Source organism: Sinocyclocheilus rhinocerous, unplaced genomic scaffold (genome assembly GCF_001515625.1).
Source record: "Sinocyclocheilus rhinocerous isolate Xijiao unplaced genomic scaffold, SAMN03320098_v1.1 scaffold119, whole genome shotgun sequence".
Classification (NCBI taxonomy): Eukaryota; Metazoa; Chordata; class Actinopteri; order Cypriniformes; family Cyprinidae; genus Sinocyclocheilus; species Sinocyclocheilus rhinocerous.
In genome coordinates, this window is record NW_015654491.1 from 1,419,279 (window position 1) to 1,434,602 (window position 15,324).

Sequence of the window (15,324 nt, forward strand, 5' to 3'; positions counted from 1 at the left end):
CAGCCACACAGTGGTTTCCCATAAGACGTAATAAAAGAGAGTGCTAATTGCCCCATGTTTGGGATCAGATAGACACAAATGCAACTGTCATTAAACAGACAAACAAGGCTCACACAATTCCGCCACGATGACACCCGCTAAACTTACCCCACAAGACACACATTTTACTTGATAATGAATTCTGAGACATTGGGCGTTTTTGATACGTAGCTGCAAAAGACTGATCCTGTCGGAGGGGACAGATGTCCTTATCCATCCAAGGACAATCTATGAAAGCATAAGGACAAAAAATGAAATCTCATTCTGAGCTGGAATAGTCCTCAACAGGCAAGGTTTAAAATGAAGAATGGGGTTTAATTGTACAACTTTAGAAATTCTAAGAAAAGATTCTAATTTGTGCGTTAAGGGAAAGCGAAACAGTTCTGAAGGCACCAAAGTGGATTTTACAGCAAAATCGAATTACCGAACCTGTTGGAAATGGCTTCATAACTCAGATTCATAAGTTGGAGACTCTGGTTTGATATGATATCTCTACATTCTTACTGAGAGAATAATGAACAGACTGTTTAAGCTGTATAAGTGAACAAATGTTCAATGGCAAAATTAACTGAACCACCTGCCAAAACACTACAAAACCATGCAGTTATTCTGCAAGCACGGACAATGTTCAATACCGTCCTGTCGTCGCAAACATAAATGGCACAAAACGGAGTACTGTGCTTTTGATTAAACGCACATTAGCACATTTCTGTGAAAAAAAAATATATATATTTTTGTGACAATAATTGGGGCCGCAGTCCTGTAAATACGTATAATAGCTGCTGGATTCTAAACTCAATGATACGCCTATTCAGAAACATGCTGAACACTGAACAAATGTAAAAATTGGGGGACACAATAAAATGCTTTTAGGAAAAAAAGAGAAACGTTGGATGACCAATAGATAGACACATGAAAGACCTTGATGGTGTTCTCTTGGACTTCAATGCTAACAGAGGGAATCCAATTATGGCACTGACAGCACAATGTGCTACACACTCAGAAGGGCAGGTTTTGGATTTAGTGGACAACGTATCAAAAAAAAAAATCTGTGTTGAAAGATGATCATTTTGGATGTATAAAAATAGTAATGACAAACTGGAGATATTGTTTGAAGGGCCTTCATGATTTCACACAATAACATATGATTATAGCCTCCTTGAATAACTAAAAACTGCTAGCTAATTAAATTTGAACAATTCCCCAGCAGAGAGTTTTAATGTGTGATTATGAACTGATAAGTCACTGAAATAAATTTTTTTTAAAAATGCAAGAAAATACTCAATGTGATAATTAATTATAGATTTTAAAATAAAAAAGTATTAATTAGCCTAAATGTTAAATTATAAAATAACCAACTGCATAAAAATGCAAGATTAATCAAAGTTTACCATGTAGGTAAGGTTCTGTTATTAAAAATAATGTAATGCACTTTTCAAGAGACATTTCAGAGATGCATCGAGTCTGAAGCTACGTTTGGACTAACGTGACATTAGGATTAAATGAGAAAAGAAATGAACTTGACATGCTATCAAAACTACTAAAACAAAAAAAAAAGTCCCCTAAAAAATAAACAAAAGCAAGACCTGCATGCAACACACAGACAGTCTGATAAAGACAGACATGCACATACACACACGCAATTGTGGCTGTTCATCTGTCCTAACAAAGACCTCCACAGTGATGACACCCCCATCAAACAGGAATGCTTTTAACCCCACAGGTAGAGGCTGTAACGGAGGACTCCCCACATGCATCCACTGATTGGGTCGTGTGTAATCAGACGACTGTGTATGTGTGTGTGTGTGTGTGTGTGTGTGTGTATGAGGGAGGCACTGTGGGAAGAGCTGTAATGTGTGTTTCCTGGCGGGATGCAGACTGAAGGGGTGACAGCTAAACTGAGACAGCTGGTTAACCCCGCTGCCTCTCGAGGAGAGGTGGCAAAGTGGTGCAGTTACAATAGATCGAAACAGCCGTAATGTCACTGCAACAGTTTGAGAGTGATTTGCAGGGATAGGCAGGTTTTCACCCGTACGCTGCCTAGCAACAGATCTATAACAAAAGTCCAAAGCGGGCCCCTATGACAAAGGAAGTTTACGCTGTTTGTCATATTTCATATTAAACTTCATGTGAATGGCATAATCAAGTCACTTTTATGTCAGAAATAAATAAATATTTCAAATCGAACTTTCTAGTATCTCAAAATCTTGACATCTAAAAAATAGCCACATACAACTTTAAACAAGTTAATGAGTTAATAACGCATTTAATCCTATTATTTTCTGTACATGTACGCTGTGCAAAAAAAAAAGAAATTATGCAAAATGTTTTTATTTTGAAGCGCATAAGACAATGAATGACAATTCATAGACACTCATCAGGTGTTTTTGGATGGACACAGACTATAAATTATAAGACTATAAAGACTATAAATCACTAGATTTTAAATCACAAACTAAAATATAAATATAATTTAAACCATAATTATGCATTAATAAATAGATAAATTACGATTTTTATTATAATTAAAAATGACATGTAACTTATTACACATACTATGTAACTTGGTAATATTTAGATAATATTTATAAATAAATGAAACTGAAACAAAAATGAAAATGAAACATTTTCTTATAATTAAAAATTTAAATACCTAGTATTACACACAACTAGGTAATATTTTGCACGTTCTGTAATGTGTCTTGTCAGGTTTTTTTCCTCCATCTTCATCTATCTTGGGATTTTTTTTTTTTACCTTTGGCTTTCTCACCTTGCATGATCTCTCACATTGTAAATGTGAAAATCACAGCACAAATAAAATTTATTTTGTAATTAGAATTGCATTCATCAATTCAAAGCTGCACAATAACAAATGTTTTTTTTTCAAAAAACATACAATATGCTTTTAAGACAAAACCGTAGATCAAAAAGCACGAAAAACTGTGTGTCATACGTGACGTGCATAATGGGATAAAAAGGTTTTTATTTCTTTTTCAATCTAAGTGGTCCATATAATTTTATATACTTGGATACTATTTTTGAAAGTTGACTATTTTATACTCGTCTTTCATTTACTTTTCTTTGATGGCAAGATGAAGTCGAACGCCCACCGCGGGCTTTCTTTTTCACTGTCACGACAATTGATTAATTACAGGCGGACAAAAGGTTTAGCAACAGGAACAGTGGATAAAATAAAGGAGGGCTGAGACATCTGAAAGATTTGTTTATAACCATGTCATTACGGGTAATTGTTTCTTCACAGAAATACCATTACCGTGCTGAATGTCTTTTCAGCACATTTAAACGTCTATTCAGCATTAAAACAAAGCGAATAGACAGTCTGGGTTAATTGCTTTTGTTGCAAATGACGTGATTAAGACAAAAAAGGCCTCTTCTTCCACAGAAAAGATGAATGCACTGTACGTTTACTTTGTTTGTTTGTTTCTTCAGGCATCTTCGAAATTTGACTGGGCACAAGCATGCTAACAAATTACTTAAACACACCAGCCGATGACAAAAAAGTTGTGAAACAGACAAATATGTGAAAAAAACTAAATGTGTGACTGAATTGAAAATATTTGATATCTGCATTCTCTACATATCAAACATTTCGTAACAAAATGCAAGAATACTTTCCTGTTGCTGCGCCCTTTCAATGGCCTCAATATTATTTTATTTTTTTAATTTGAAATTAAAAAAAGTTTTAAACTTGAAGATCCTTTCAGGGTTTTTCAGCCTTTTTTTAAGGACAAAGCAGGACCAGTCAGACCTGTGCTGACAGACACTGCCTCTCGACTGTGATGGCATATCAGGCGCTGCAAGGACTCATGGGTACAGATCTGTGTATCTGCCTTCTCATCAGTCTTCATTGCCTTCAATCACAGCCCACTATCAGCATGCACTCTGCCACTGATGAGGCACAAAAATGGTGCTGCTATCTAGTATGCCTACATTAGAGAGGTTTTTTTTAACAGTATGCTGAGGGGCGTTTCAGATCAGGGGTCTTTACGCATGCAGCTTCTTTGGCTTTCAGAAGGGAAGGCTTCAATTCTTCCATTAAGTAATTTATTTTCTTCCTGGTTTGCTAAGAGGCTTTTAGCCTGAGCTTTCCTTTGACACTCTTAGAAAAAAAAAGAGAAACACGCTACCTGTGCTCCGCAGTGGGACAGTGTGTTTTGAGGTCTAAATTAATGAGATTTACAGTGAATAACATTAATAATACACATGAAAGGGAAAAAATGAGAGAAAGATGCCAGACGAGTTGTAATTTTAGCAAGGTACTCCATTAAAGGGGTAAACAAAATTAACTACACAAGTGCTTAAACATCATACACAAGAGTCAAATTATGTTATCGAAGAGATGCCGGTAGCACATTATGAATATGTGGTGTTATCTGATGTTTCAGCAGGTTGAATGCAGGATATTGTGAGGTTTCGAGAAAAATGGGGAGAATAAAATATAGGTTAAAAAAAACTACAGATAAAAGATAAAATAGAAAAAAAAAGTTAATTGATCATACTAGTACTTCTTCTCAGGCTGTGTTTGGCTCATAGGATGCTTACTTCCCCATAAATAAAATATACACTTCCTCTGCAATTCAAGCAGGACCAAACCACGAGAAAACAGGAAAATCTCACATTAGCTCACCTCCGAACTCAACACTTTTAAGTTTTAAGTCAGTAAGATTTTTTTTTCTTCTGAAAGAAATTAATGTTTATTCAGCAAAGATGTATTAAATTATTAAAATGATCAAAAGTGATAGTAATAGTAACTGATAATAATAGGAAATGTTACTTGAGATTTGATGCTGACTTGAGCATCAAATCAGCATAGAATAATTTTTGAAGGATCATGTGTCTCAAAGACTGGAGTAATGGCTGTTGAAAATACAATTTAAAATATATTAAAATAGAAAACAGTTATTTTAAATTGTAATAATACTTTCAGTATTACTGTTGTTTTGATCAAATAGTTAAAGCCTCAGTGAGCAAAAGAGACTTCTTTCAAAAAACTGTACTAAGACCAAAACTTTTGAACAGTGGTGTAAAACAACTAAAATTAATGGAGAAAAATACACAATTTTGCAATTAGAATGCAAAAATGTGGTCATAAGCAGTATACTTATGGCCTACTTCCTCTATTTCGGCAACCATTGCATCAAACTGGGTTTTTCCTTATTATTGCTAGTGCCAGGTTCAAAACTGAACAAATGTTGCACTGCACTACAGACCTAAAAAATAAAATTAGATTTCAGATTAGTAATCTATATGCCATTGAACAACTAAACATTGACAAAGTACACTTTTAGCATTTATACACACTTAAAATTTACAGTACGGGAGTCCCTACAAAAAACTGATGACTCATCCTGTACTACACCACTCTGTCCAATCAAACGCTCCAGGATGAGAATGCCCCTCCTCCTAATATAACATACAACCGAATATCAAGTAGCAAGCCATGTGGGTGAGACATAACCAAAGCTTATTTGCATGCAAAAAAAGTTCTCCAAACTTACTAGAAAATATGTCAACAAAAGAAAGAAACAGCGCTTTTCATGGGGTTTTAAACAATTTGCGATGTGCTATTAGGTTGCGTCTGACAAGGCAAACAATTTGACAACAAAACCCTTGACAAGAAATGGAAATGACAAGAGTCAGACAGAGAGAGGCTGAACACAAAAAGTCAATTTGAAAAGACATGATGGACAAGGATGAAAAGCACTCTTCAGTAGCCCATATTTCTGATAGACTAAAACAGCACGAGCAGATTAAAAGATGGAGCTGAACCAGTGATCACACAGCAAAATTAGAGCCTGGCAAACCAATACTCTCTGGTGTGTAACTGTTAATTAACTTCCAGACAGAATCATTATGAAAAACACTATTCTGCAACCTGGTAGATGGAATATACTAACATTATTCCAGAGAAAAATATGCAGAACAGCAAACTCTCTTGCAGCATTTGAAAGATTATGAATAAACATTTAAAATGACTACACTTCTGCAACAAGGACTTTCAATCAGCCTTATGAAAAGAAACATATGTAACTTTTTCTGTCACAAAAGTCACATGAGTTGAGTGAAGCTGAAGGTTCCTCATTACACATTATTCAGCAGCGTAGCTGGGTGTCACGTGATATAATGTCACATGAGAGGGATCATCACTCCATCTCTCTCTCTCTCTCTCTGTGTGCAATAGCTATTGCGTGAGAATCGAAAACAAAATCATAAAAACATCCATTCCGATCACCAAATACACACTTAAACTTCATATATAATATAAAGACTATCACATTATGAGGTTTAAACTGATGAAGCTCAATACCATTCACAGATGGAGCCTTCAAACACTCATGTAACAACCTAAAGAAATCTATAACAAAACACGTAGGTTTTATTGTAGTTTTTCGACGACGATTTCAGATCAGATTAAGCGACCTGCCTATAAATAATGAGATTTAGTCCTGCTTAGCTAGCTAGCATGTTTACACTTGCTTAGACCTTCAAAGACACCAAAGGTTATTCACTTTCTTATTAAAATTAGCTTAAATACCACATTTACTTCGTTTGTTTACAACAATCACCGTTCAAGAAATTAGTGAGAAAAAGGCAAAAGTGCTGATCGATTTACAATAAACAGGCCAAGCTAGTGTTAGCATGACAGCTGTGCTACTTTGACTCCAATATGACATTTGACAACACTAGCAATAGATCAGCTCTATCCTGGCGGTATTTAACCCCGATCAAACACAAAATGCAAATTAAAGAGCAGTAAAGAGAATAAAACTAGAGAAACGCCAGATGCGTTGCTGCTGTTAGCTGTATGAATGAAAAGTGAATGACACTCACTCAGTCTGGGCTGGGAGATGTAGTTCCTGACCACGGCTTGAGCGTGCTGCCGCGCCGCTGCTTCAGGGCCGTTCAGATCCACGGGTCGATTCGCTACTAATGTAGACATTGTTATTATTTTTCTTAGTTAAATTAAACTGTCTAAGTGTAAACAGATCTGCGCTGGGAGCGGATGAACAGACGGAGTCATATGACAACCGTGGTCGGGAAGTAGCACTCGTGCACGCTCACGTAAAAACCGTGCGCGTAGCGCATAGAAGCGCGTGCATGAGTCAGCAAGTGTCTAAAAAAGGACCGTTTTTACGAATTTACACTTTGGTGCCCCATTTTATTATTATTATTTGTTGATTTGAGAAGTTCTCATTGAGAACTATTTGATACTTTTGATAAAATATTATGTAACATAAAAAATAACAACACGAAAAGTAGCTAGTTGTAAGATTTTAAGATGTTTAAGTTGTAAGAATTTAATAATTTTGCCTGTTCCACCTTAAAATTATTGACTTTCTTGGTTTATATATATAGCATTGTATCACAGTGGACTTGTTGACATTGAGGGAAAAAGACTTTAATGCCAAGATATCCCTTTATAATTATCTAAAATAATTAAAAATGTAAAATGAAAATAATTGATTTCATAGGTATTCATCCCTTCAATCATCACTGGTACAGTCACTTGGTTTTAGAAGTAACATTAATAGTTAACCGCACAGACTCAAGGCTATAATTGTTAACAAAGGTGCATTTAAATACTGACTTAAAGTGGATGAATACATAGGAAAAAAATTTATTTTATGTTTAATAAATGTAATAAATTTGCACTAATTTGTAAAAAAGAAATCACTTTGACATGAATGAATATTATTCTGTTGATAAGTGTCAAAAAAGTCTAATTAAATCCTCTTCAGTGTTGTAAAACAATAAAACTTGTGGTGAATACTTTTTATAGCCACTGTAAGTGAATTAAAGAATAATCACGAAGCACCTTATTTTACTGAGGTGAGGGCCTTGCTTATGAAATAGCAGCAGTGTTAATTAAGGCTTGAGCATTGAAAAGCAGTGCATACACTACAATTTTTAAAAGGTTCTTACTTTTTATATTAAATTGATTTGAAATGTTCTTTATTATTGAAATATTCAGAGATTCATCCATTTACATATGTTGTGTTTTCATAAGAGACTCAGGTTTCTATAATCTTTGCACAAATGTCAGATGCATGCTTTAATGAAAAAATACACCTTTACATTTTATACATTGAACACATAAAATATGTGGTACTTTGTTGTTGAGAGAACACAAATGGCAACTTCTTGCTAAAGTCAACAAGGTTGATTATTTCACCCTATAGTGTAAATCTGCTACAATAAACTGTAACAATAGCATTTCATAAGTACAAATTATCAAGATAATCAAAACATACCTGAGATTGAGGTATGAGATTTTTAAATGATGACACATGCATAATAAATAATTTAAAAAATTGTTTAATTTCCAAATTCCTAGTGATGAATTACACTATATAATCTTAAGAGAGCTCCACCAATAAGAGAATTCACAGTTACCATAGAAACACAAATGGCAGCAAAAGCTCTCATGTGGAACCTCCCACTCCTATGAACCATTGTGATTGTCAATCAAGTTAGTGTATATTTTCTCAAACTACTTACATGTTTGTAGTAATAAACTTTCAATATAATGTTTTTATATCAATGACTGTAAGTCAGTGTTTTTATGTGTTACATGTTTTATTATTTGGATTCAACCACATCATCATAATTTGCAGTGCTTCATTAAGCAAGTACTTCATTTATTCTCTCAAAAAAAAAATCTTTTTTTATTTTGCTTTGAATCAAAATTTGTAATGTGATTCACCTCGGAGTTGGCTAATATCGAGAAGCGAATAAAAAGTAAATGGTCACTATATTTTTTGTGGAGAAGGCTCGAATTCTACAGAATTACACAGATTATTCATAAAATATCTGTCTCTCAGTGTGACTCACAGGTGCACAGCCTTGGTGGAAAACAGGGCATGTGCCATTATGAAGCTTTTGTCACACTCGTTCATCACAAGCTTTTTTTCAGTTTTTTCGAAGCACTTAAAACAATTTCTGGCTAGTAAAACCAATGGTCATTCAGTCATGATAATATGATATCCAATTTCCAGTTATTTGGCCTGATGTACGCAAATACAAAGCCTTTGCAAACAAGTATTTTGAGAACCCTTTAATGCAACGTCCTTAAAGGTCCCATGACATGCTGCTTTTTGGATGCTTTTATATAGGCCTAAGTGGTCCCTAGTACTGTCTTTTTACTCTGAGCACATTGGATCACATGGTCTGCGGTTACAATTCTATAGAAGAAATCTCACTCACACCTGGAATCAATCATCTAATTGTATAAAAGCTTACCTGGAGGAGTTGATCAAGGTTATAAGTTCCTCCAAATGGTAGATTTACTTTTAAGAATCTCACATTTTATCTTTAAGAGGATAACTCACAAAGAATGGGTTTTCTCTGTAGTGTCAGTTTCAGGGACATAGAGACATCCATCTGCCAATGCTTTCTATCACTCTCTGTCTCTCCATTAAGTCTTCACAGTTTTAAACTACTTGAAAGTAGTGATGCAAAGTCCGATTCATTTCCGCGAACCGGTACTTTTCGGACAGATCGGCTCATTGAACCGGTTCAAAATGCCGATTCATCGGTTCCTGACGTCATCAAGCAATAACGTCTCTACGCATTTCTTTTGTCTACTGTATAAAGAATGAATAAACCTTATAAACTCCTTGATTTCGTTTAAGCAACTTTAAATATAATATGCATGCACAATAAACTATTGTAAAATGTATTTACATCCATTTATAGCTGTATGTAACAATAAATAAATAATACAAAACACCGGCTCATTCAAGGTTCTTTTTGAGTTGGCTGTGCGTCCTGCGTCATTAACCCGGAACTAAAGTTCGATTCAGTTCGATTTGTGAACCGCCTCAACCGGTTACTTCCTGAGAACCGGCTCAAAAGAACGATTCGTTCAAGAACCTAACATCACTACTTGAAAGTGCTTCAGATAGAATACCACCTAAGAGCATTGAAAGACCTTAATGAGGTGACTTTTTCCTGCAGTAAATGGCAGGAAAGCTAAAACCTGTCCTGTTCTATACAGGCTTTAAGAGCTTACTTTTTTCTTATCAGCCAACAAGGAATAGCTTTGTAGGTGCAGGTTATGAGAGAGTTATGACCACTGGATAATTTTGTAATTGATAAATGTAGTTCGAAGGTTTTCTCATCCTAAAAGCTCAAACCTTTAGCAAAAACATTGTGAATGCTTCATATGCGGTCTTCTTAAAGCGGTAGTTCACCAATTCACAAATTTAATCTGTTATTATTTACTCATCCTCATGTCATTCCAAATCTGACTTTCTTTCTTCTTTGGAACACAAAAGTAGATATTTAAAAGAATGCTGGTAATCAAACCATTTTAGTGACCACTGACTTCCATAAAAACAAAACAAAAACAAAACTGAGACATTCTTCAAAATCTTTTATTTTATGTTCTTAAAGTCATACTGTTTTAGAGCGACATGAGGGTGAGTAAATGATTTTCATTTTGGGCTAATTAATGATTAGCTTTTACAATCAGCAAGAAAAAATATATTCACAACCCATTTTACTTACGAAATGTGATACATTTCTGAGCAAAAAGGGATATTTAGAAGAAAGAAATGTAGGCCTGTTTGTTGTTAAATTTTTTATATTTTGTGTTTATCTGAATTTATTGGAATGTGAAAAGTGGTGGGAGAGGAGGGGTTAAAAATTAAAGGACTTGAAAAATAAGAGGACTTGATGATGTCAGCGAATTGGACATTTGTTTCAGAGGTGGAGCATATTTTTTAATGTTGTGTGTGTGTGTGTGTGTGTGTGTTGATTAAACTTTTTTCTCCCATTGAAAATAATATTAAAAACTAAAAACCTGTGTCAGTTTAGATTTTATTTTGCCATTTTTTCATGAGATCCAATTTAAGGAAAGTCTTATTTTTGTAGAATTCGTTTGCATCTGTGTAACTTTCCACTCAACTATCATTATCACTATTCCTAATTGACAGCTACACAAGCTGTTTGAACACACTCTTCACACACTTACCTGTGATTTTCATTCTCCCACTGGATTCGTCTTTCTCTACATGCAGCAGGTACAATAGGTCCAAAACTCAAATCTAATGTTTAATAAAAATTCAGGGCTGTGTGGTGCGGTTTGGTCCAGGTGGAGGGAGTTTGGAGTGTTGAGGTATTTATTATTGCTCCGTGCAACTGCAAATTGAATCAAAACGCAGGGCTGAAACTCTGACGCTGTGGGAAACAAATCCTCTGCTAGTAGAGAATTGTGCTATTGAAATTAAAATTCTAGTGATTTTAATGGTGTAAAATATTACACAACAATCCGAAAACATTATGAAATGGGCTATTTTGGTGTAGTGCCACTCACGGTCGCCGTAGTAAGACATGTTCCTGGATCAACATCTTTTGATGATCCTGGATCAACATTACTGCCCAAAAATATAGACTAAACCCAATCCCTACCCCTAAACCTAACCATACCCATAATTTATTCCTAAAATCAGTGTGAAATGATAGCTGATTACCAAGGGTGTAGAAGCACCTAACCCTGATTGTAAGCCTAAAACAGATATTTCCTGAAAAGTTATCCCTCAATTCTGATTCGGTCAGCTGCCACTCACACGGGCCAACCAAACCGATGCGGCTCTCCGACGCCTCAGTGAGATGCTTGTTGCTTATAATGTGGCGATATGTTTATAGGCTACCACCTGCATAATTGCTGTTTGAAACCTGTGTGATTTAATAACAACATCTGTATTTAATCTACCACAGCAAGGGCTGTCATTGGCATTGCTAATTATTGTTTCGAGACGTCTGCTGTGTCAGATAGGCCTATGTAGGAATTCAGGGTTGCCAGGTTATCGCAACAAAATCCGCCCAATTGCTACTCAAAACTATCCCAGTCTCGTTTCGAGGGGGGTTCCCCGGTAAAAAAAATCGCTAAATACCACGTTATTGGGGTCGCTTCAACCCGCGGACATGAAAAACAACCCGCGGCAACAGTGTTAAAGTAGCCAATTCCGCGGGAAAACCGCGGACTTGGCAACACTGAATAGGATTAGTGATATGCCACCTGGTCAGCAGGGTTCTCATAAACAGTCTATACTGTAGGTAGTTAATCAGCTCAAAACTTTTTAACTCTTATTAGCCTTTATGTAATGTCTCTGATTACATTCTCCGAAAAAAAAGGTACAAAGTTGTCACTGGGATGGGTACCTTAAGATACAAAAGCTACAAAAATCAGTTTTTACCTTTTTGCCTTTTGATGCCTAAATGGTACGAATTATAACATATTAGTACTTTAAAAGTACATTTTAGTACTTTTTGAAAGAGTACAGCCCCAGTGGCAGTTTACTTTTTATACCTAAATTATTTGTCATTAGATGATCATTCATTGCATTATTTCTTGATCACATTATCTGAAATTGGGTATGTTTACATGCATTAATTTTGAATGAATCCAATCTGATTTCAGATTCAGAAAAAAAAATTATATGAACCCAAAATTCTGCAATACGATTTTCATATTCGTTTACATCAGCATTACACATATTCCAATCAAAAGTTAGTAGTGCCAGAGAAAGCTAAATGTCGTTTTTAACTTGACATCTGAGAATTTTTTTTACAAAATTTTAATAAATGTTCAATTTCATCCACTGACCAGTTAATAAGACATGTAAATAAACATACGCATGCTCGTATGATGTGAAACATATGTAAACATACACATCATGGCACATGGTATTTTTTAATCCATTTGAGAAAATAGTTCATTTAAGTATTCACATGTTTAATTTTTTTCCTGTTGATTATTTCATGTCTACACTAGGCCTTTCAATCCAATGGAAATTTCATTTAGAATGAGCTCAACTGGATCAACTGATGTGTTTACATGAAGATTTTTCAGTCCAGATATAAAGTGATTATTTGGGTGCTTGTAAATATAGCATGGCCTCCTAACAATCCCCATATCTACTGATTGGCTTCATCACTCTGTCTTCTCTCCACCAATAAGCTGGTGTGTGGTGGGCGTTCTGGCGCACTATGGCTGCCGTCGCATCATCCAGGTGGATGCTGCACACTGGTGGTGGATGAGGAGATACCCCCTGACAATGTAAAGCGCTTTGAGTGCCTAGAAAAGCGCTATATAAATGTAATGAATTATTATTATTATTTTGTATTTTTAATCTAATTTTCAGTTGGCATAGGGTGTCTTGAAATTGGGCCCTGGTGAGTCCATGTGCCAAAGCTACTGACGTGTATCTGCTCCGCTTTTCAAAATCCTTTGATTGGTTTATTGGATCAGTTAGTTAGAAAAGCCTGTCAGCATGTATGACACTTTAGGGAAAAACCGGGAGAGCCGTGACGGGATTTAGCGCTTCCCGGGAACATCGGGGTCACGAGTCCACTCCATGCTCATACAAGCTTCTTTTACAGCATGTGTTTATGCTCTGATCACCATATGTAAGCACAAATAAAAGAGGAAGTGAGGGACACACAAAGAGCACAAAACACTCACAGGATGCTGCGTTTCCTCCCACCATAGGCCGGGGTTTAAGGGCTAGTCATGTGACGCGGGGAACGTGTTGGTGGTCTCACTCAATCCCCCCCTTCTCTCTTTCACACTCTCCCCCATCGTCTCCACCCGTTCCCTCACCCCTAACCACAATGCAGCTCGACCTTCAGCCTAATTGGGCTGCAAGGGAGGAGAGATGGAGCGAGGGGGGAGGAAGAGAGGAGGCCAAGACTGTTGTTTGTTTTTTTTAGGAAGATTCCCAAGACTCAGAAGGGTAGATACTGCTTAAGCAAATGAAAAAGGCTTTTAGTTAGAAGACTTCAATCAGTGCATACATATAAACACACACACACACACACACACACATATACATACAAGTGATGGTTCAAAATTGAAAAGTAGAACAAAATTCCAAAGTAGCAAAATGGTTACGACAAGGGTTTATCATTGAACACAATGTTTTTACTGAATATAAGTGGGGTCCTAAAGTCAGAGACCACTAGCATTTTAATGCCTTTTTTTGTTTTAATGCCTTTTTTTCACATTACCATCATAACAAATTAATTGGGGGAGGGGTGGGGGAATAAATAAATTAAAAAAAAATTTAATTAATTAATTAAACAATTTCAGGATTTTTCAAAAAGTATTTTGAATAAATATGAACTGAATTTCTATTTTAAATTCAGGATTCTCAGTGCGAACCCCAGACTATATCTGCCAGAAATCATTATTGAAAAAAAAAATCTTTTAAGTTTTAATACTTATAGTTGATACTTAAATGTTTTTAAAAACCGATATTCTGGTTTTCCAATGCAGATTTAATTATTTATTTATTTTTAAAATGCTAGGATATGGTGACCCATCGGGGGCCCATGAGGGAGCGGTGCAGATAGGACAGAAACTCAGTGTTGCAAAACTCCAGCTGCAGCATGAAGTTCTGCTTTCTTTTGGCTAGTCATTGCCATTCTACAACCTTAAGACTTTGCTCTAACAGACATTTATAAAAACATTTTACAAAAAATAATTTACTTTTCATTCTCCCTGCCCTGATTCTACCAACTTCTTTTCAATATTATCTGTCTCTTTTATAAAATGCAACTGTGCAGTGCAACAAAATCATACTGTTCATCCAATTACAAGGACAGATTATTTTTTCCTCCTTTTCTGGAAAACAAAACAGTTGTCTGTCTTTCATAACACACCTCAATAAATTATTGAATTCACCTCATCTTATGTCACTGATCAGCCATATAACAATTTAAAAATCTTAACTGCATTGTAAAGCCCCAGAAAACTTGTGTCCAAATTAAAATGAAATAATATATATATTACATAAACCAAACAGTTCAAACAAACCTTTGAACTGATCAACAACTGATCAACAAACAAAGACAAGGAGTAACTCTGGGAGATATTTCTGTCTGAATGAAACTCTGATACTCCATAGGTTGAATACCTCAACAGTAGGAGGGTTTGTCATTCCATGATGTTCAGAGACATTCATTCATGCAAGGCTGTGTGTCTCTCAAACATCACAAGAGCAGGCAGAGCTGGCAGTGTTAAGTTAACCTTAGACGATTTACACGGATGCTGAGAACATTACATGAAGACACTATCACGCCATTTACAAGTTACACATGGAATGAAATACTGAAGAGATTTGTTTTGTTTAGATTTTTTTAGTTATATATAATATATATCCACACTCATACCACGGTTCACAAACTTCAAGATATTTAACAACAACACCACCAGAGCTTTGATTGGCTGTTCAATCAGAAACCCGCTGAAAACCCCCC

The 15,324-nt window shown here is 35.6% G+C and overlaps 1 protein-coding gene across 2 annotated transcripts in view; it reads right to left on the reverse strand.

Annotated features, from left to right (window-relative positions):
* The window catches only part of LOC107717111 (V-type proton ATPase subunit B, brain isoform-like), a 30,063-nt gene extending 20,614 nt beyond the window's left edge, over nucleotides 1-9,449 (reverse strand). The window contains exon 1 of one of the 2 annotated variants that reach the window (XM_016523775.1): nucleotides 9,390-9,449. In XM_016523775.1, the coding sequence (XP_016379261.1) occupies nucleotides 9,390-9,441 (52 nt within the window). In that variant the 5' untranslated portion in view covers nucleotides 9,442-9,449. Of the gene's footprint in view, nucleotides 1-6,891; nucleotides 7,133-9,389 lie in introns of those variants that run through there. The other variant, XM_016523774.1, reaches the window with a different exon arrangement.
* Nucleotides 9,450-15,324: the final 5,875 nt, after the last annotated feature.